This window comes from Balaenoptera physalus (assembly GCF_965194825.1).
Source record: "Balaenoptera physalus genome assembly, chromosome: 8".
Taxonomy (NCBI): domain Eukaryota; kingdom Metazoa; phylum Chordata; class Mammalia; order Artiodactyla; family Balaenopteridae; genus Balaenoptera; species Balaenoptera physalus.
In genome coordinates this window covers 17,880,652-17,902,356 of record NC_138887.1, presented here as the reverse complement: position 1 = coordinate 17,902,356, position 21,705 = coordinate 17,880,652, and the positions used below count along the sequence as shown (strand labels likewise).

At 39.1% G+C, this 21,705-nt stretch overlaps 1 protein-coding gene and 1 long non-coding RNA gene across 4 annotated transcripts in view; one reads left to right on the top strand and one right to left on the bottom strand.

The window, feature by feature from the left end:
- Positions 1-21,705, top strand: part of LOC309666305 — a 386,060-nt gene that overhangs the window by 154,378 nt on the left and 209,977 nt on the right. The gene's annotated exons all lie outside the window — the stretch shown is intronic.
- Positions 1-21,705, bottom strand: part of PUS7 (pseudouridine synthase 7) — a 125,052-nt gene that overhangs the window by 61,959 nt on the left and 41,388 nt on the right. The window contains exons 8-16 of one of the 3 annotated variants that reach the window (XM_082473534.1): positions 20,471-20,599; positions 19,680-19,805; positions 15,359-15,420; positions 14,333-14,493; positions 13,216-13,342; positions 11,706-11,807; positions 9,247-9,376; positions 8,223-8,314; positions 27-7,592 (exon numbers count right to left, since the gene is read on the bottom strand). In XM_082473534.1, coding sequence (XP_082329660.1) covers positions 7,456-7,592; positions 8,223-8,314; positions 9,247-9,376; positions 11,706-11,807; positions 13,216-13,342; positions 14,333-14,493; positions 15,359-15,420; positions 19,680-19,805; positions 20,471-20,599 — 1,066 coding nt within the window. In that variant the 3' untranslated portion in view covers positions 27-7,455. Of the gene's footprint in view, positions 1-26; positions 7,596-8,222; positions 8,315-9,246; positions 9,377-11,705; positions 11,808-13,215; positions 13,343-14,332; positions 14,494-15,358; positions 15,421-19,679; positions 19,806-20,470; positions 20,600-21,705 lie in introns of those variants that run through there. The other 2 variants (XM_082473535.1, XM_082473536.1) reach the window with 2 other exon arrangements.

The window sequence follows — 21,705 nt, the reverse complement described above, 5'->3', positions numbered from 1 at the left end:
AACAATATGGAGGTTCCTTAAAAAACTAAAAATAGAATTACCATATGACCCAGCAATCCCACTACTGGGCATATACCCAGAGAAAACCGTAATTCAAAAAGACACATGCACCCCAATGTTCACTGCAGCACTATTTACAATAGCCAGGTCATGGAAGCAACCTAAATGCCCATCGACAGACGAATGGATAAAGAAGTTGTGGTACATATATACAATGGAATATTACTCAGCCATAAAAAGGAAAGAAATTGAGTCATTTGTTGAGACGTGGATGGATCTAGAGACTGTCATACAGAGTGAAGTAAGTCAGAAAGAGAAAAACAAATATCGTATATTAATGCATGTATGTGGAACCTAGAAAAATGGTACAGATGAACCAGGTTGCAGGGCAGAAGTTGAGACACAGATGTAGAGAACAAACGTATGGACACCAAGGGGGGAAAACTGCAGTGGGGCGGGGATGGTGGTGTGCTGAATTGGGCGATTGGGATTGACATGTATATAGTGATGTGTATAAAACTGATGACTGATTTAAAAAAAAAAAAAAAAAGAGTAACATCAGAGGTTACAGATCACCATAACAAATAATGAAAAAATTTGAAATACTGTAAGAATTACAAAGATGTGACAGAGCCGTGAAATGAGCAGATGCTGTTGGAAAAATGATGCCAATAGACTTGCTCAGCCCAGGGTTGCCACACACCTTTAATTTGTAAAAATCGCAGTATCTGTGAAGTGCAGTAAAATGAGGTATGCCTGTACCAGGAATGCAATAAACATTTGTGGAATGAATGATGCATATTTTTTTCTTTGTAGAATTACAGATATCAATAAGCTGTGCTGTATTTAAAGTACACTATATCTAGGGCTTCCCTGGTGGTGCAGTGGTTAAGAATCTGCCTGCCAATGCAGGGGACACTGGTTCAAGCCCTGGTCCGGGAAGATCCCACATGCTGCGGAGCAACTAAGCCCGTGCACCGCAACTACTGAGCCTGCGCGCCACAACTAGTAAACCCGTGTGCCACCACTACTGAAGCCCGCACACCTAGAGCCCGTGCTCCGCAACAAGAGAAGCCACCCAATGAGAGGCCTGCGCACTGCAACAATGAGCAGCCCCCGCTCGCCGCAACTAGAGAAAGCCCGTGCCAAAAATAAATAAATAAATAAATTTATTTTTAAAAAGTAAACTATATCTAATTTTGGATTTTCACTTTTTGGAGTTATCTACATCATGACTTCCCCCTAATTAAAGCACAAGGGACCGACCCTAAGCAGTCAGGATGGCTCAGGAAAGAAACAGACTTTAACTCCACATTATTAGACAGAGAATGGTATTAGGATCAACTAAGACAATATCATCTTTCTAAAGGGTCAAGTCAATGGAAAGTGGCTTCCTTGTCAAATAAAGCGACTGAGTCCTCTAGACCAAGGTTTTTAAGAGTGAAACCTTTTGTCTTGGTCAAAACAGGCATCAGATCTTCCATGGTGAAAACTATTTTTGTAAATAGTAAGGGAAAAAATGTAGAAACAGGATGACTGTGGCCCATAAAGAGCAGCTGTGGGTTGGGGGCGTCTAAAGAGAGTAGCAGGGGTGCTTTTACCCACATGCTATTTGTGCCAACACAGATCTCAGAGGCTGCAAGTGGAGCTGATCAGAGTTGAATGAGAAGTGCTCCCAGATGTGCCTAAGTGCCTTTCATTCCAGAGAGTTAAGGTTGAGGAATTCTTGCACTTAACCTCCAGCCGTCCCTGTCATGAAAATCCATTTTGGGGTTACTGTGGACTAGTTTACAAACAAAATCTCAACAAAGAATATCTCCTGAAACCTTTAAAACTCAGTCCCCAAGAAAGTGATAAAACACAGGGAATGGGAGAAAATATATGCCAACTGTATATCTGATAATATATCTAGAAAATATAAAAGAGGTCTTAAAACTCAACCACAAAAAGACGAATAACTCAATTTTACAATGCACCAAGGATCTGAATAGACATTTCTTCAAAAAACGTAGAAAAAAGACCAATAAGCACACAAAAAGATGTTCAACATAATTAGTCATTAGGGAAATGCAAGTCAAAACCACAATGAGATACAACTTCACAACCACTAGGGTGGCTATAATCAGACAGATAACAAGTGTTGGTGAGGATGTGGAGAAACTGGAACCTTCATACACTCCTGGTAAGAATGTAAAATGGTGCAGATGCTTTGAAAAACATTCTGGCAGCTCCTCAGAAGATTAAACACAGAGTTCCTATATGACCCGGCAATTCCACTCCTAGTTATATGCCCAAAAGAAATAACATATATCCACATAGAAACTTGAACAAAACCGTTTCTAGGAGCATTATTCATGACAGCCAAAAGGTGGAAACAACCCAAACATCCGTCAAATGGATGAATGGATAAACAAAATGTGGTATATTCACACATGGAATATTATGTGGCAATAAAAAGGAATGAAGCACTGACACCTACTACACCATGGATGAAACTTGAAAACATTATGCTAAATGAAAGAAGTCACAAAAGACCACATATTGTATAACCTCATTTATATGAATGATCAGAACAGACAAATCTATAGAGACTGAAAGTAGTTCTTGCCAGGGGCTGGGCACGGAAAGTGATTGCTGATGGGTAAGGGGTTTCTTTTTTGGGGTGATAAAGGTGGTGTAAAATTGATGGTGGTGATGGTTGCACAGCTCTGGATACACTAAAAAACCTCTGAATTACATACTTTAAATAAGTGAATTGTACAACATATGAAATATATCTCAACAAAGCTATTAATAAAAAAAACAAGGCAGAAACTTCAGCCCTGCTTCAATCGCCTTACCCCGCCTGCACAAACAACTTGGGTTCCCAGCTTTGGGAGCTAACCAGTCACAGAATCCTCACTCTCACCCCTGAAACCTCAATTTATATTCCATGAATTTGGACTCTAAAATCTAAATAGAAGCTGCACTAAGGATTAGCTCTGCATTATTTAGAGGAGAGAAAATTGCAGAGCGTCATCGGGAACAGCTTAAGGAAAAGTTCAGCATCCTGAAATATTGCCCATCTATTAACAGTCAGGTTTGCTATGTGCTCCCACAGTAAAAACATTTACTCCCAATCACCATAAAATGTAATAATCAATTAGGCGTGCCAAAATCACATTTAATTAGCCTTACTCCCAACTTACATATTCCCAGTATGACAAATTAAACCTTAATACTGAAGGCATATTTACCATTATACCAATGACATGCAATAAAGAAGTGCTCTTTCAAAACCTTACTGTCCAACACAGTAGCCACTGGCCACATGTGGCTACTGAACACTGGAAATGTGACTGGTCCAAACTGAGATGTGTATTAAGTGTAAAATACACACTGTATTTTAAAGACTTACTACAAAAAGCAGACTGAAAAATATTTAGCTTTGCATATTAATTACACGTTGAAATGATCTTTTAGATATATTGGTTTAAATAAAATACATACTATTAATCCCACCTGTCTCTTTTTAAACAGACTCCATGTGGCTACTAGAACATTTCAAATTACATATGCAACTCACATGATATTTCTATTGGAAAGAGTTGCTCTAGAAAAACATTTAGAGCTTTTGAGGGGAAGGTACGTATGCATCAGAAGACAGGGCTCTGAATAACTTCTCCTATTATAGTTCCCTGTTGCCATCTCTTTTATATACTGGTCACTTTGCAGGAGTCTTTAGTATGGGTGGAAAAGCTGTAACACAAAGTCATCACCGTACTCCTCTGAGACAACACAATCATGTGGACCCTCCAACCATGCTTGCTGCAGCTGTTGCTTTCCTAAGAAGCTACAGCATGTGCCAGCCAAGAAGGAAAGTTTTAAATGACAGCAGTTAAGGATAATTTTAATTATCCAGCAGTTCTGGATAATTTCCCCCTGTGGAGCAAAAAGGCCTCAGAGCTTTAAGAATGGTTTGATTAAACCTTTGGACAAGGTATCTAGATGAAAGCAAGGGCAGAAAAAAGGATCACAGGTGATCCAGGAGGAAACCAGAACATGAGAAGCATTGAACTGAGTTTAAGGAAGACCCCTAGGGTGATCTACTTCAAGTGGGAACTCTTAAGCCATCAGTGTGAGCCCTGGATCTAATGGCAACGTAACCCCACCTGCACCTGTGGAATGTGTATTACCTGAGCGTTTGCCTTTAATCATTAGCATCGCTGGGTGTCGCACCTCCTGTGTATTGGAATATTTCTGGTGACGCATTTGTTATCCAGAGCAGTGCTGTCCAATACAGCAGCCACTAACCACACAGATGGCTACGGGGCTGTTGAACTGTGGCTAGTGTGACTGGGAAGCTCAACTTCATTTTAGTGAACTTAAATTTAAATTAACATGCGTGGCTAGGGCTGCTGTACTGGCCGGCAAAGGTCTAGAGCCTTGCTTCCCCAAGTGTGGTGTGCATACCAGCAGCACAAGTACCTCTGGGAGTTTGTTAGAAACACAAGGTATTCCTGACTCCATCTGGACTTCCTGAAATACATTCTGCAGTAACAGCATCTCCAGGTGATTCCTATGCACATTAACGTCTGGAAAGCACTGACCCAGAGTAGGGGGTCTTAGCTGAATACTACACTGGAGCGCATAAAACTGTATAAAAAGTTAGCACATGTGTGTATGTATAGGTGTATGTGTGTGTATATACATGCTTTACCCCTTTCCTTCCCCTGGAGACAATGTCCACACTTTTTCCTTAGGTTTTCCAAGGAGTTTGTGATCCAAAACAGAGAAGTTTTATCCTATAGAAATGTAGTCCCATAAAGTAGGAAAGCAGATTTCATTGAACAAAGAAAAACTTTTAAATTACCCTTTGTTATGCAGGCACACTCTTCAATTCAGGAAGGGCAGAACCTGGCCATCCACGGCTTTGAGGTTCTTCTGCTGTGTTCTCACTTCTTCACCCATGCTAACCACACAGTACATTCTCCTAGACTGTTTTTATGTTTCAAAATACCACATGTACACGCATTAGCACAGATAAGAAGTTAGTATAACATTTATATATATTCTATTTTGTATTATACACCCATACCCACACCCTGATTTTTCAGTGCAAAATTGGCCACAGAATGCAGTTTAGTGCAAATACATACCGGTTTGTGCTAATTTGTACAGCCTGGAACAACTGGTGGAGTTTTAAGTACTGATGTGCTGTTGCAGCTGCTACCAATTTTTCGGTTGATTCAGGAATCAACCAGGAAAAAAAAAATTTTTATTAGTATCACAGATGTCTACTTGTTGTCTACAGCATGTAACCATGAAGATTTGGGAATCAACCAGGTATCTTTTTAATTAGTATAATGGCAGTCTAGTTATAATCTACCACATGAAACCATGAAAACAGTTGATGGTCAGACGGTGGTTATTTAGCTTACTTTTCCATCAGTAAATAGCGCTGGTTTTATATTATAATAAAAAACACTCATCCTTTATTATTTGTCCGGCAAAAATTTAGGAAACAAAGATTTCTTTTTTCAAAGATACTTTTATGTTGAGGATGCAGCTGCCGTCAGGCTTCGTAAACCTGCCTCACGGGAATCCTGCTCCCCGCCCCACACCCCCACTTTGTTAACAAGAAGATGCTACGGCAATGATTTATTCCCAGTTGACCAAGTCCCTAGCATTAGATATGTCCCCAAGTCTCAAAATGGCTCTAAGGATCTGCCTTGAATCATTATCCTTCACTGCTGTTTAAGAGGAGACATGCACAAACTGGAAGTCAGCTAATGCAGCCAGGAAAATTACCTCGGCACAAAGAGCCACAAGTATCAATACTTCGAAAATGAAGAAAACATAAGTTTAGCCTCACTTTTTTTTTTTGTAATGTAAATTTATAAATGCAGAAGTACGGAATGCACTTGCAACATGCAGAGTTAGGTTCCCTCAATAAATACTTTCTCACTAATCAGTCTGCTGAAGAATAACTTGCTAGCACTGGAAAGTACAAATAGACAAATCATACATTTCATATATTTGGCCCTGGTGGGGCAAAAGATTCTTTAGAAATTAGCCAGCTGAAAGGGTAACTTACCGGGAGGGTTCTAATCTTTTTTTAACCTCTGCAACGTGACAGACATCATTAACATACCAGGGCTAAAATACAATTTTCCACCTTGTTTCCACTGACAGATACAGGACGAATGTCATCCGTACTCCCATGGCGGAGCAGGGTGGCTCTTCTCTATCCCTTTCTTTTCCAACCAGAAAGCACGCTGGAAGGCAAGTGAGTGGTGCTACTGTAAGAATAACCTTGATGCCAGTCTAACATGGTCAATCAGTCGTACAATTGGACACGCCACCATATTATCTCACGCCCGGTCACGACACCACACACCTTTTCTGAGGATCTCTCATTCACTTAGTTTCTCGCCTTCAGTAGGGCCAACATTCTCATTTGCATTCAGTTTAAGTATTTATTTATTAACATAACCAGTAGAACTGAGTTTTTAAAAATATTTATTATATTTCATTCTAGAAATGATGGTACAATTATGTCACACACCTTTGGAAAGGCATATTTATGCTTTCACACCAGAGCAAAGTTTTATGCATGGCCAGAACTGGAAATACCTAAGCCGTGAATAACCAAGGATAATGCTGTTGATAGGAGGAGCCCTTGTAAGTTTTCAAAAGCTTTATTCTCTATCATTTATTTTCGGGCAGATATCAATCAGTCCAGTGGAAAGAGTTCTGAACATAAAAGGCACCTAGAATAAAAATTAGACCTTAACTAACAAAAAGAGGTGCACACGTTTACATCAAGAAATAAAAAGCCCTATTGATGCAACTCTCCTGCAAGCCAATGATAATAATAAATGCAAAAGCTATTGCAACTGAAAAGTCTATAAACACTTACCTGAACCTGGTTCATGAGCTGGATAATGACAATCACTTTGTGTTTTTAAACTTGTAGATGTTTTATCACCATTTAAACAAGCATGAGTACTGTTATTTATATTCACAGGTTTTAGGGGGAAGGGTCACTCTAATTATTTATCCATAGCCAAGATATGTTTTGTTGCATTTTCTCTTAAAATGCATTGTTATGTACTCCATTCATGGATGCATTAAAAATTACTGTGTCCTTTGAAGAATGTAGCAAAACCTAAAACTGCTACTTTAAACCAAATTCCTTTAAATGATTATAAAGCCAGTAAAGCTGACGTTTTACTATGATTTAAGCACCTGAAATATATTCTAACCAACTGATATTCTCTGAGCTAGAATTAGGATCCTCAAAATTTGTATGTATGTACAAATATTGCAAATTAAGCTAATAAAAACTTGGAAAAATACAAATAGACTTTTAGTACAAAGATCCAAAATCCACATAGGGGTCTGTACTAAGAGGAAAATGAACAGGAAGCCAGCAAACATGTATCTGCATTTTCTAATCTGGACACAAAGGCCTCAGCGGAGCCAGGTGGTATTCAGCTGGGTCTGGTTCTTGATGCTGGTATCCATTTTTAGCACTTCGCGAATGGCCATGGTCGCGTAGGTAGAAGGAGGGAGAGAAAAATCCATCTTCAGAGCTCTGTATTTGCCTTCTGCTAGGCAAGAAAGAACAGTCAGAAAGTAAGGCAGCTGCAGACAGACTGGGGCGAGTCACATAATCTCTATACAGATAAAAGAACTGTGCTCCTTTCTTCAGCCTACTTCCCGTGGGGCCTCAGAAAATGAGGCATGGAAGTGAGAGATCTGTGAGTGAAGGATCCAGCTGAATCCCTATAGTAATTCTACCTGGAACCTTCATAGAAAGGGCAGGTGACAGAAGAGCATAGGAGAGAAACACACGTAAAATGAAAAAAAAAAAAAAAATTTACAGCACAGGGTGAAAACAGACAAAGGAATGGCAACAAGAATTTGACAATGAAAAGGCATTTTAGACTCTCTTGCTGGGTTTTCACTCAACTTTGTTAACTCTCTATGGGAGTGGGGAGGATATTCAATAACCTAATATCACAACCTTCTATAATGTTCATTCATTTTCAGTGGGAAATACTGTTTTAATACTGACCTCCAACTGTAATCATAAAACTAAGATGACAAAATACAAAATAGAAATCATAGAGTGGGTTGGGAGATGGTGGTCATTATAAGATTTTTTTTTTTAAATATGTTTTTGTATGAGAAAACATTTCCAAGTTGACACAGAACTGATGGCTGAGTAAACTTACCAGAAGCAAACACTGGTGGTGGTTTCCCTTCTAGGTTGTCCACATCTGTGTTGAAGAGTGGAATTTTAGGATCATCATATGCAACGACTTCCCTTCGAAACATATAAAGCAAAGTGTGAATGTGAATTTCCATAACAGGCACTAAGTTACTCATCACCATTTGTTTAGCAAGGAAAACACACAGGCCTAGTGTAAATAATTCTAGGTGGGAGTATTCAATAACAGAATACAGCCATATTTTATATATAAATACTATATAGCAAGGTGACAGATGATGCCAGCCTATGGTAAAAATAAAAAATGTTTCCCTAGGATGGAAATTCCTTTTGTATGTAGTTGGTAAGTAGTAAACTTCACTTGGCAGAGATGCAATTGAATTAATCACAGCATCTGTACTTTCTCCAGAGCGGTTATCACCACTAACAACACCATGTTACTGTGAGAAACTGCTCTCTGGCAAGATGGAGGCCAACTCTGTCAGCCTCTTCCCACAATCCAGAGAAGAGGAGGGAAGAGGAAAAGGGAGAAAAGATGGAGAGAAGGAAGAGAGAATTTCCTGACAGTGGGCAACTAGTCCAGGCTTTAATTTTTTTAATTATCAAATAAAGCTTTACATAATACTAGGTATTAAAGTATTTTAAAATGGGTTAATACAAGTATCTTTTTCTCTCTAGAAACATGATAATGAAACAACCATATCAGTGTGGAACTCATAGCTAATTCTGAGCAAGATAACTTGAAAATCTCAGTTTTTTAGGAATAGGGAAAAAGTTCATTCTCTGCACATCTCTTCAATAATTTAGCAATGTCAGTAAGATGTAAACTTAGCCACTTTCACTATATATTTGAATTCATTTATCTCCTGATAATTTGAAAAATACCAGGTAGTAGCAGTAATGAGAATAGTATTTAATAACAACAATAACACTTTTATGCCAGGCTGTAAGCAATGAAAAATATTTATATAATGAAAAAGGTTAAAATCTAGTAGTTCAATTCTATTTCATTCCAGACTATTACTCACCAGCTGACATTCTGAGGACGAATAATGATCTTTCGGTAGGCCCCTGATAAGGAATAATCTCTAATTTTGTGTCTCATGTTGTCAATATCAAGATTGTCCGCTGTGAGCATTTCCCTGTAGGCTTCACTAACTAATATAAAACAAAATCAGTTGGAATGCAGCATGTCAGCAAGCTACCTTGAACTACAGAGAGTAACGTAAATTCTGTCACCTTAACAAAATTAATCATCTCAATTTACAATCCAATCTGTTCTCTGGAATTAAAACGTACTGACTTACTAACTAGTACTAGGTGTCTCCAGTTTAGGTTTGGCCGACTTGTAGGTTATTTTTGCAACCAGGCACAGTATCTGGGGTTAAGGGTCCCAAGGTGGCTACAAAAGGCCATTTCATCAGAAGTTACTCAACTACAATGTATATGTACTCAGAGTTGGAAGAGACCATATACAGAGCCTCAAACTCCTTCCAGAAGAAGGTAGTTATAAATAAATGTATAAAAATAAGAGACCTGGGAACACCATCTGGCTCATCCTTGCACCTGATGTAGAAACTTTTTTGTAACACCAGAGAGAGACAGTCATCCAGCCTTTGCTTGCACGTGGCCATTTATGAGGAGCTACTACTTTGTGAGGCATGCAATTATTGGAAAATTTTTTCTGTGCCAAGCTGAAATAGGTCTTCATGTGACTTCTGTCGACTGCTTTGGAACACAGATTAATTGCCCTCTTCCACATGTGTTTGTAAGTACTGGGCCTTTAAGCCATGATTTCCTCTAGACCAACAAGTTCCTCTAACTGTCCCTCCTTTGATATTTCTGTACTCCCCACCGACCCCTCATCTGCCTTGGGTAACAGGCTTACGTTAATAGTAACACCGGATACTTTTTATGTAGACTACCACCAAACTGGCCTTTTCCATCTGTACACTTGATCTTTGAGCGTACACATGAGAATTTACATTTAACCCTATTAAATGCCCTCTGCAGGTTTTTTTAAATACTTATTTTCCATAAAATTAATATTAACTATTTTGGGTTATACTACTTGCAAATATGATAAGCAGATTTCTTTACTCATGTCATTTGTAAAAAACGCTGGTTAGACCAGGGTCAAGGAAAGACTCCCTCACGACCCACTCGTGAGGACAGCAGGGATCCCTAACTGAGCACTGCTGACACCAAGTGTGCCTACGTCATGAATCCACATGCCTGAACCACCACCCAGCCAGTCTGTGAGCCCCTGTCTTGGCCACGAGGTCTCCACAATCGGCTCTGTCAAAGGCTATGCTGAATTTATGTTTTAACTGATAGTAACTAGCCCAAACTTTCTGACCTTGAGAGGTACCAGAGAGAAGAAAAGAATGCTTTCTTTTTCTCTCTCAGAAAGAGGGCAAGTGTGGCTCCAAGCATCTCAGTGCCTTCCTTCTCTACCTCCTGGTACTGGTCTCCGGTTCCTCGCTGCACCATCTGTGCCATCCACACAGCACAGGCAGGCCACCCCTCCCTTGTCTACCGCCCTTATTCATTCTCCCTCCTCTTCTCTAGTCCTTTTCCCTCCATGAGGCCAACCTCACACAGCAGTTTGATTTGTCAACATGTAAGTGGCAGACTACCACTCAACTCTTTTATAAGTATTTGCCTTATCAAAGAGCGGTGTTAATCCTAATCATTCTGTAATTTCAAGGAATATAATGTTGATAAGTAAACTAATTCTGGGCTCTTGAGAGATAAGATGTTTTAACAGGAAAACACCTCCGACAGACCAGCCCTGGTGAGGAGTAAACTTCCAGGGTCAGTTCCACTAGGGTAGTCCCATGCTCAGGGCTGCTTTCTTTTTTTCAATTTCTGAATCCTTCAACAGTAAAAGTTCCAATTCCCCTGTCAAAATGGCATCCATGAAGGTACAGAAGTAATTCTTATCAGCCTCTGGGGAATGGGAAATAAGGGTAGGGAATGCTAAGTTTCCAGTTTATAAACTTCTGAGCCCATTGACTCTTAAAACACAATGAACAGATATTACTTAACGCGGTTTTAAAAAAAAAAGAAAAAGGTTAAAAAAAGCAATGTTAAAGTAGAATTATCCATTCTCTTTCTCAATGACTCTTTCCAAACCCTTCCATCCTTAGTAAGAATTAGTGAATTTCAGAAATTTTAAATAACAGCGCCAATAATAACAGCAACAAGAATAATGATACCAACACTATCACCATCCCCACCACCTCCACCACCTGGTTTCTTAATTTAAATCATCCATCTGAATACATCTATTTCAGGGAGACTTTTATAAGCAAACACGGCTTATGTATGTTTGAAATGTAAACATTTTTTTCAAGTTGGATGGAAATTAAGGTTCTAAAATCATATTTAAAATACTGATTTTTTTTTTCCCTCTCTCTCGACTCCTGGCTGCCAGTGGCTTAATTATGTCCGACTTTAACTCCCTTCCTCAGAGGGAACTTACTTTTATGCTGGGGGTAGATAACATCAAAACCAGGCAAGGGCATTACCACATCATGGATGGAGTAATTATTAACATCGTCTTCGTCAATACAGGCGGCTGTGGCTGAAAATACACCAATGGATAAATTAAGAAGAATTAAGAAAACAGGCAGTATTTCCACGAGCCCAACCTTCTAAAATTACACATCTAAGCAATCAGAAATGCAAGCGTGCCCAGGTTCAGTGCCCCATGAAGCTTAGAGAAATTAATTTGGAATATATGCCTGTCTTTTCTATTCTACCTGAAAAATAAATATCGTGGATTCAGAAAAAGTAGAAAACTAAAAATAATCTATTTCTCAGCTGCACCCTCACGTTTTAGGACTCCTGGCTTTTAGCTTCTTTTTCCTCATCAGACAACACTACAAAATACTATGTGGAAAGTTATCACAGATGAATGCATTTTGCTAAAAGCATAAACAATGGAGAAAAAAAACCCGTCTGTATTTAGAGGATGAAATGTGGTGGCACAGGGGACATTAAAATACACCAGATGTGATCAATATTGGGTGAGGAAAAATTAAATCAGGAAAAGATTAATTAAAATTTCTATACAAATGAAAAGCTTTAGTGCACTGACTGGGCACACCTGCAGATGAGCAGACTGTCTCCAGGAAGTAGCGGGGAAGAACATGGACTTTGGAAACAGACTTGATTTGATTCCCAGACTTCTCTCTCTTTTATTTTTTTAAAAAATTTATGTTTATTTATTTATTTATTTTTGGCCACACTGAGCGGCACTTGGAATCTTAAGTTCCCCGACCGGGGATCGAATCCATGTCCCCAGCAGTGGAAGCGCAGAGTCTTAACCACTGGCCTGCCAGGGAAGTCCCAGCCTTCTCTTTTTTTTTAACCAGCTGTGGAACCTTGGGGCAAGTGACTGAACCTCGGATGAGGAACAGAGAGAATGCTTCACAGTAATACTGTGAGCTTTAAACTAGAAGATGCACCTAAAGGGCTTACTTAGCACAAGGCCCGGCACATAGTAAGGGCTCAACAGCAGACGGGACTGTTTGCATGTCTTATGAACATTTCAGGCCCGGAGTGTGCACTAAATGTCTATGATATCACAGCCCCATGTAAAGTGCACTCCAGTCTTGTGTTGACTTAAAGAAACTCTTTAAGACTGGCCAACAACAGCAGGGAGGCTGACATACACACAGAAGTGTAGAGAAGTATTAGCTAGACCCAGATTAGGGTTTGCAAAGGGATCTTAGGCAACACTTAGTCCAAATCTTATCCTAGTTGAGAAAATGAAAGCCTGGAGAGAGTCAGGTGCATATTTTCAAATCAGATGCCTATTTTTCATTACATGTAACGGATCTATACCAGTCAGTCTGAGCTTACAATGTCTTTCCATTTCAAGCTTACCAGACAGCTATCTTAACCAGCAGCCAGGCTGGATTTTAAGCACTAGTGTCAAATAACTGAACCCAAGTTTGGGTGAGCAAGGATGGTGTCTGCCCTTTTACCTCCTTTGAGAACAAGGTCCCCTGGGACAGGGTTCAGGCCGTACTCTTCGATCCTCTTGCTCACCATGTTGTTCCACACATAGCTCTGATAGCTATGAATATACATTAAGCGATTGTTTCTCGGTATCTGACGGGAGAAAAATAAAAAACAGGCAAGAGAAAAAAAAATACATTCTGAACATTAAAAGTACTGTACTTTCCAAGACATCCCACTTGTTTAGTGGTGCCCCTAGTACAAGAAACTCGTAACTTCAATCTCCCATTTTTCTAACAGCCTACAGAAACAGTAACTGACACACGGCCACCAACGTTAGAGACGGAACCCCTCAGACTAGAGGGTGTTCATGATCAGCAGCAGCTGCAGCGGCTCCCGTTTTGCACCCACAGTTCAGACGTTCACGTGAAGAAAGCAAGCGCTTTGGAATTTACACCCTAAATCAAAGATACAGACTTCAAACTCAAGGAATTTACACCTCAATCATAGAGCTAACAGTACTTTCTAATTCTCTGGAAGGAGAAAGCCTGTATGACTGAACTGACAACTCACTTCCTGCAGCAGGAATCCTGATTTTTTTGTACATCTGGGGGAGAGTAATCAAGACCTACAGTTAGGAGTTAAACTTTAGTCTATCTGTATTATAGTACCCAAACACCAGTAGAGGCTACACTTACCATGATGCTACCCAGTCTTGAATCACCACAGAGAAACCACACTAAAATGTAGTCATTTAGACCACTTACTGTGCAACCCTCTCACTGAGGCAGGTTACGGTTCTGATGCTAGAGGGTGACTAAGAAATGAACTCTATGATGGGTTCTGAATTTCTCAAATACCAAGATACTTAATTTAAACTTCCTTGTAGGTATTTTCCACACGGATGCTTTCCTCGTGCCCTGCATGTTAACAACCACTGCCCCACTGCCTGCACCCACCACCCTCCCCTATCACCACCCAGGGTCTGAGCACGGATCCCGCAGGCAACACCCCTCTCAGAGATCGCCGAAGGATCCTTATTTACCTTCTGTTCTTCCAAAATTTAGTAAAATATTTAAAGATAAAAAGTTCAAAGCATTGAGCCACCTCGAGTCAGTGCCTGACTTCACAAATTGCACTCACTATGCCAAATGCAGAGACTATATTCTTCAGTCCGTATTTTGAAAGTCCTCGGAGAAGCTGCCCTTCCACACACCTTTTGACAGGTAGTTTTCGGAGGGCAGCGGCTGGGTCTTTGGTCTTCGCCCATTCCTCCCTGCATTTAACCAAGTACCCCTTTTCAGCTGGCGGGGGAAAAAAAAGCTGTGATTAAACAATTTATCCAAAAGACAGAGTTCTATAACTTAAAACACTTCACAGAGAACACAAAACTAGAAAGTGCTATTTGTAATAGAGGTACTCTGAAGAGCTTTTGGTCACCTGAGAATAACCATCAGAAAGTGAAAAGATGGGAAGGGCAGAAAGTTTACAGAACTAGATGGCTTTCAACATGCTACCACCCCAGGACTTAAAGCCAGTGACTGTTCATTATCAAGCTGACTCAACATCAGACAAAACCTTGGTAGTCCCTTCTTCCTTCCCTCTCTTTTTCTACTGTATTGTCAAATTTAATGGGTTACTTTCCCTAAAATTAGACAACCTTATCTCTTTTAACTTGCAAATGAATAATTATCCAAAGTGGGCATAATTATTTTGCTGATTTGTAAAGTAGTACTTAAATCCTTTTCCATACAGTATGACATTAGAGTTTTTAATGAACTCTTCAAACTTAAAAATCCTCAGTGTGTTTTTGTCAAGTTTTTATACTGTATTACATTTTGCTTTAACAAATTAACCACCAGTGAAATCTGTTTGGATTCCTATATGTTCAGAGATTTAATACTGCATGGAGAAAAGGAAATGAATGTATTCATTTATGAATTAATAAATTAGATGAGCTAAAGACCTGAAAATAAGATATAAATTATAAATCTCAAATATATACATAAAACTTGTGTAAAAAAAGACATAAACTATACTTTTTACTTTAAAAACAGTTTTAAAAGTTCTGAAATAATGACCCCAATTTGTACCTATACTTCAAAGCAATTACATGAATACCTAGTCATATATTCTTTTTTTTTTTCTTAAGATGATTTTTATTCTCACCTCCAGAACGGGGTTTCAATATTAAATCCATGACTTCAGCCCAGGAATTTTGTAGTATAGCTCTAAAATTAAACAGAATTTATTTCACTTAATTTTGCATTAAGGTGAATTTTATGTGCCCAAGCCTGTGGAGTAACAAAACCATATTAACTTTATATATTTTATTAAACTTAAAATAAGCAGAAAAATATAATAACATAGATTTCAAATGTAAATGTCAGAAGAACTTGAGAAGAAAATTAAAAATATGTTTACTCATAACATTTAATATCATTTCAGTTTTAGAAAACTGTTATAGTATAAATACTACCTAGTCATGCTTTAAGCTGTTATACATGGTATTATCTGTATAAATCAAAGTTGTCTTTATATACTAAAACTTATTTGAAACTTCTCAAAAAAAGTCTCCCATGTTAAATACTTTCTTGCCTAGATAAACAGAATAAATACAATTTATCCTTCTCTATTATTCTTGCCAAAATGGAAGTATCTTTACATTTGCTGATTATAAGTTATACACGCTTCTTTAATATTAAACAGTACATAAGAAAGGTTACCTGGTGTCTAACCTTTAAAAAATAAACACTCTTAACACTTCAGAGTGTAGTTTTCAAGACTTGCTTGATCTTTAAGTGTATGCAGTTTTTTCTTTAACTTTTATTATACTCTCTTATCACACAGAGGTTGTATTTCGTGTATCATATCTGAACATTTTTTTTTTTTTACCCAGATTCTTTTTTTTTTTTTATAAATTTGTTTATTTTTTAAATTTTATTTTTGGCTGCATACGGTATTTGTTTTTCTCTTTTTGGCTGCGTTTGGTCTTCGTTGCTGCACTTGGGCTTTCTTTAGTTGCAGCGAGCGGGGGCTACTCCTCGTTGCAGTGCATGGGCTTCTCATTGCGGTGGCTTCTCCTGCTGCAGAGCACGGGCTGTAGGTGTGCAGGCTCAGTAGTTGTGGCGTGCAGGCTCAGTAGTTGTGGCATGCAGGCTCAGTAGTTGTGGCGCATGGGCTTCGTTGCTCCGCAGCATGTGGGATCCTCCCGGACCAGGGCTCGAACCCGTGTCTCCTGCATTGGCAGGCGGATTCTTAATCACTGTGCCACCAGGGAAGCCCCCGAACATTTTTTCTAGTTAAGATTTCTGCTCTTGGAGTCATACTTAGAAAGTCCTTCCCTACCATAAGAAAATAAAAATCCCTTCTATTAATTTTTCTGTTTTTCTACTTAACTAGGGTTTTTATTTTTCATGTTTAAGTTAATCTATATGAGATATTTCTGTGTATTAAATTATATAAAATGCAGTTTTATCCACTGATGAGATCATATGGATATTTAACCTACTAATGCAATGAATTAGATTAATAGATATCCCACTGCTGGCCATCCTTGAAGTCCTGGAACAAGCCATGCTCTATCAGTCTTTAAATATACTCCTGAGTGACACATTATTCAGCTGGCTAGGCCGTCAGTAACATTTCCAAAAAGAGTACAGTATTAATTCAAGACTAGGCACTAGTGTGCCAGATTTCATGGAAAAAGACTTCTGTGCTCAAAAACCTTTATCTGGCTGGCCACTTGATTTTGTAAATAGTTTTATTGGAAAACATCCGTGATCCTTAATTTATGTACTATTTCTGGCCGCTTTCACACTAACAGCAGTGCTGAGTAGCTGCTACACACACTCCACGGCCCACAAAGCCTAAACATTTACCTTTACAGAGAAAGTCTGCCAACATCTGGTGTAATATATTAAAATTTCTTAACTACAGGACTTAACACTTTTAAGATACTACCACACACGTGAAGGTTCAGTATATATCACCATATTAAAGATGGATATATTTGGTTTATAACAAGCCATCCTATCTGGCTCACCACACATTAAAATGTTTTCTACCTTTCTGACATTATCTTTCCTTCTTCCACCTTCTTTTTTTATTTTTTTACATTTTTAAAAAATAAATTTATTTTATTTATTTATTATTTTTGGCTGTGTTGGGTCTTCGTTGCTGCACACGGGCTTTCTCTAGTTGCGGCAAGCGGGGGCTACTCTTCTTTGTGGTGCGTGGGCTTCTCATTGCGGTGGCTTCTCTTGTTGTGGAGCACGGGCTCTAGAGTGCAGGCTCAGTAGCTGTGGCGCACAGGCTTAGTTGCTCCACGGCATGTGGGATCCTCCCGGACCAGAGCTCGAACCCAAGTCCCCTGCATTGGCAGGTGGACTCCTAACCACTGCGCCACCAGGGAAGCCCGGCAGGTGGATTCTTAACCACTATACCACCAAGGAAGTCCCCCACCCATACTTATTTATTGTCTGTCTTTCTGATTTTAGCCATTGTACTGGGTGTGAAGTAGTATCTCATTGTGGTTTTGAACTGCTTTTTCCCAGTGATTAGTGATTCCTTAGTGATGTCAAGCATCTTTTTATGTGCTTATTGGCCATTAGTCTATGTTCTATGGAGAAATGTCTACTCAGATTCTTTGACCATTTTTAGGTTATTTGTCTTTTTGTTTCTGAGTCGTAATAGTTCTTTAAATATTTTGGATTCAAGTCACTCTTCCACCTTTAAACTATAAACTGAGGGTTTTTTCTTTAGGTGGTCCTGTGGTGGTTAACAGTGGGCTACTCTGAAGCTAGGAAACATTCTTGTGTCATAAAAATTGTTGGTTAGGAATTCTGAATGGATTATATACTGACTTTATACTTGGGCATGTTAATGCAATTTTGGTCCTGAATAAATCTGATGTCATTTTCATTAGCTATTTTACATTATCTTTGGAGTGCAAAATTTACAGGGTCCCATGGCTGCTGTTCTGCCGAATTAGCTACAAAGTCAAAGGGTGATACAGCCTTCTCTTAAATATTCTGTCTCACAGGACAATCAGCATCTTCATTATCAATGTCCTCTGAACATTAGCAAGACTGAAAATATTATCTTTTATTATCTAATAATAGTGATTATTATTTATTACAGTTTTCTTCCTGGCAACAATTTTTTTCTCTGGTTAGTATGTTCTAATTTTAATATATTACTTTCCATTTATTGAGCACTTCCTATCTGCTAGGCATAGAAACAGGTATTGCATAGACTTCATCTTACTTCATTTTCACCACCCCTGTGAGGTTGGTGTTATCCTTTCCATTTCACAGATGACTAATGTGAGGCTCAGAACTGAAATCTGACTTCAATGCCTGAGGGGTTTTGTTTTGTTTTGCTTTTTTTTTTTTGGCTGAACCCCAAGGCTTGCGGGATCTTAGTTCCCCGACCAGGGACTGAACCCAGGCCCTAGGCAGTGAAAGCGCACAGTCCTAACCACTGGACCGCCAGGGAATTCCCCCCTTCTGCCTGAGCTTTTAACCCTCACAACACTGCCTCAAAGAGGTAGAGGAAATACTACATGATATTTTTCATTTTGTGCTCTTAAAGATGCATGAACAAATGCAACTTCATGGAGTCAGCTGCTGAACCATGGACTGATTCAAGAAGAGCGCCTCTATTCTCAGGACTGCACCTGACCAACTAGTGAGCTTGGGCAGGCTCCCTAAGCCGAGATTTCATCTTTGCTAAAATAAAGGGTTTGAAGCACCAGGAAGAACATGAACTAAATAACCTCTCAGATCACTTCCAACTCAGATTTCCACAGTTCTAACTGCCACGTGAATAATTATTTAGGTAACACAGTCTCTGCTGGACAGCAGGATAGCATAAGTAAGTTTATAAACCCAAGTATTTATTGATGGGATTCCCACCTTAGCTCGCCCTAGAGGGATTTCCTGTTATCTCAAAGCTAATCAGAGAGTTCTTAAAATAAATTTTACTTGCTAATTGCGTCCTATACCACTTTCTTTAAAGGATGGGGGAAGGGCAGGTACAAGTTTAAGAAACTAGGAAGCACTTGTTAACAGAGATCATAAACTACACCATCTCCTTCAGGCTACTTTGGGTCTGAGTTACCCAACTGCTACTGTTGGGTCACTTACTGAGCCAAGATTTACCTGTAAAAAAGAAAATAAAACAGAATCCCTGGATGGGCTATCAGGGGTGAGAGAAAAACTTTACTTTTCAAGTTATATCTTTTTGAACTCTGATTTATTTTTTCACCTTGTGCATGTATTATCATAAAACAGAACAAAACTTAGGAGGCGGCTGTGGATCAGCTGGTCATCCAAAAGGATGAGACACACTGCTTCGTTTGGCCCAGATTTCCATTTTTTCTAGGAAATCTAGAAATAATTAAAAACACCACCAACAAAAAACATCCTGCTTCTTTTTTTAAAGGAGAGAGCTCTTTTACACGAAAGTTAAGAAATTAAATACAAACCTTCCAACTTGATATGTGGGGACAGCTGTGGTTCCAAACCTTTGCATTCCATAGTAGTTAATAAATCCAATCTCCTTCAGAGAGTTCATGGCTTGTTCCACTTGGTCGTCAGTTCCAGTAATATTTCTGTAGGGGCCCAAATTACCCAGAGAAAAAAATTTACAGGCAAACACATTCAGGGATGCATATCACAAGTGACATAGCTTGGCTTCTGTGCCTTTCCCTTGCCCCCTGCAGCTTTCTCTCTACCTCTTGTGGATGCTGTCTTTTTAAAAAATTGTGACATATACACAACACTAAATTTACCTTTTTAGCCATTTCTAAGTATGCAATACAGCAGCATTAAGTACCTTCACAATGCTGTGCAACCTTTACCACTATCTACTTCCTGAACTTTTTCATCTTCTCAAATGGAAACTCCGAATCTATTAAACAGTAACTCTCCATCTCCCCGCCCGCACCTTATACCCCAGGTAACTTTTATTCTACGTCCTACGTCTATGAATTTGCCTATTCTAGGTACCGAATATAAGTGGAATCATAGGCCATCTTTTGTATTTCAAGGAGATGGCTTCTTTCCAAAGGTGGTGCTGAGTTTTTAGAGGGGTGGGCGTGTTGGTACAAACACTGCAGCTGTGTTTGCTCTCCCAGCCTCATCGGGCCCCACCCCGCCTTCCCGGGCTGCCACGGGCATCAGCACCAGCTCACTGGGATTAACGACTGTTCTGAACAGACTCAAGGTGACACGGCAAGACCCTCTCTGGTCTGCATTCATACCCGCAGCTCTTTACCTGAGGACAACAGTGAAGTGATTCCCTTGAAGCTCTCCCAATTTCAGAGGGTTTTTCTGATAGCTGAAATTCCCTAGCTTAAAGTTCATCAAGCACTTATTCAAGTGGGCAAGTCTTTGCGCAGTTATTCTAAAAAATACGAAATAAAAAAAGGAACAGAAAGAGGGTCATGAGCTATCGCCTGGCTGAAATGGTCTAGGACACTTTACTACAGAAAACTGCAGCTTGAAATCAGACTACACACTATGACGATGGAAAAGAAAGGCACCGCAGCTGGTGGGGTAAGCCTACCTTTCATTTGCCTCTGGAATGTTCCTCCAGCATGAGGACACCTGTTCCTATTGGAATGATGTAACCTGGGCCATCTTTATATTCTTAGAGCCTTATGTTACTTACATACTGATAATGGAACAGTATCATCTGTGAAATTTTCTAGTTTTTGTGAGGGGAGAGGGGCGAGAAAGGGAGCAGAGAGCAATCCCTACAGGTAAAAAGATAGTTATTAAGCATTAAAAAAGTTATATTTTCATTTTTGTCCCTCAGAAAAATACTGTAAACTCACTACAGAAAACTTGGAAAAATACAGAAAGGTACAGAGTAAGAAAAAAAAAATTCAGTTTCATCACCTGAAAAAAAAATGTTAATATCTAACTTTGAATTTCCTCCCATTCTTTCTTTCTTAAACTCATGTCAGATATATTTATATATTTATCTTTATCTGACTATATATATGTAGTCAGAATCCTACCATAATCTGTACCCTCCTGCTATAATTTAAATGGCATTATAAAATTTTCATGAAAAACTTCTTAACTTCTTTAATAGTAATACACATAGAAAAAAATACAGTACTAAAAGGCCTCTGTTCTATCTCTATCCCTCAATACCCCTCCCCACTGGCAGCCAACATTAAAAGTTTCTTGTCTATTCTTCTAGTAACATTTTCTGTACACATAGATACACCTATTGTCTTCTCTCTTTTTGGAATTTCTTTGTAAGCTTTTAATACATATGTTATACATACAGAAAAGTACGCAGATCGTAAGTGTTCTGCTTCACGGAGTTTCACAAAGTGAACACAACCATGTAACTAGCACCCAGATCTTCCCTTTTAAAAAACAATTTTTGTTACATTATCAATTGTTCAGTATCTTGCTTATATTCACTGAAAAAATGCATATTAGAGACGTGCCTTATCCATACAGCCCTTCTGGAGCTGCCTCACTCCGTGTACA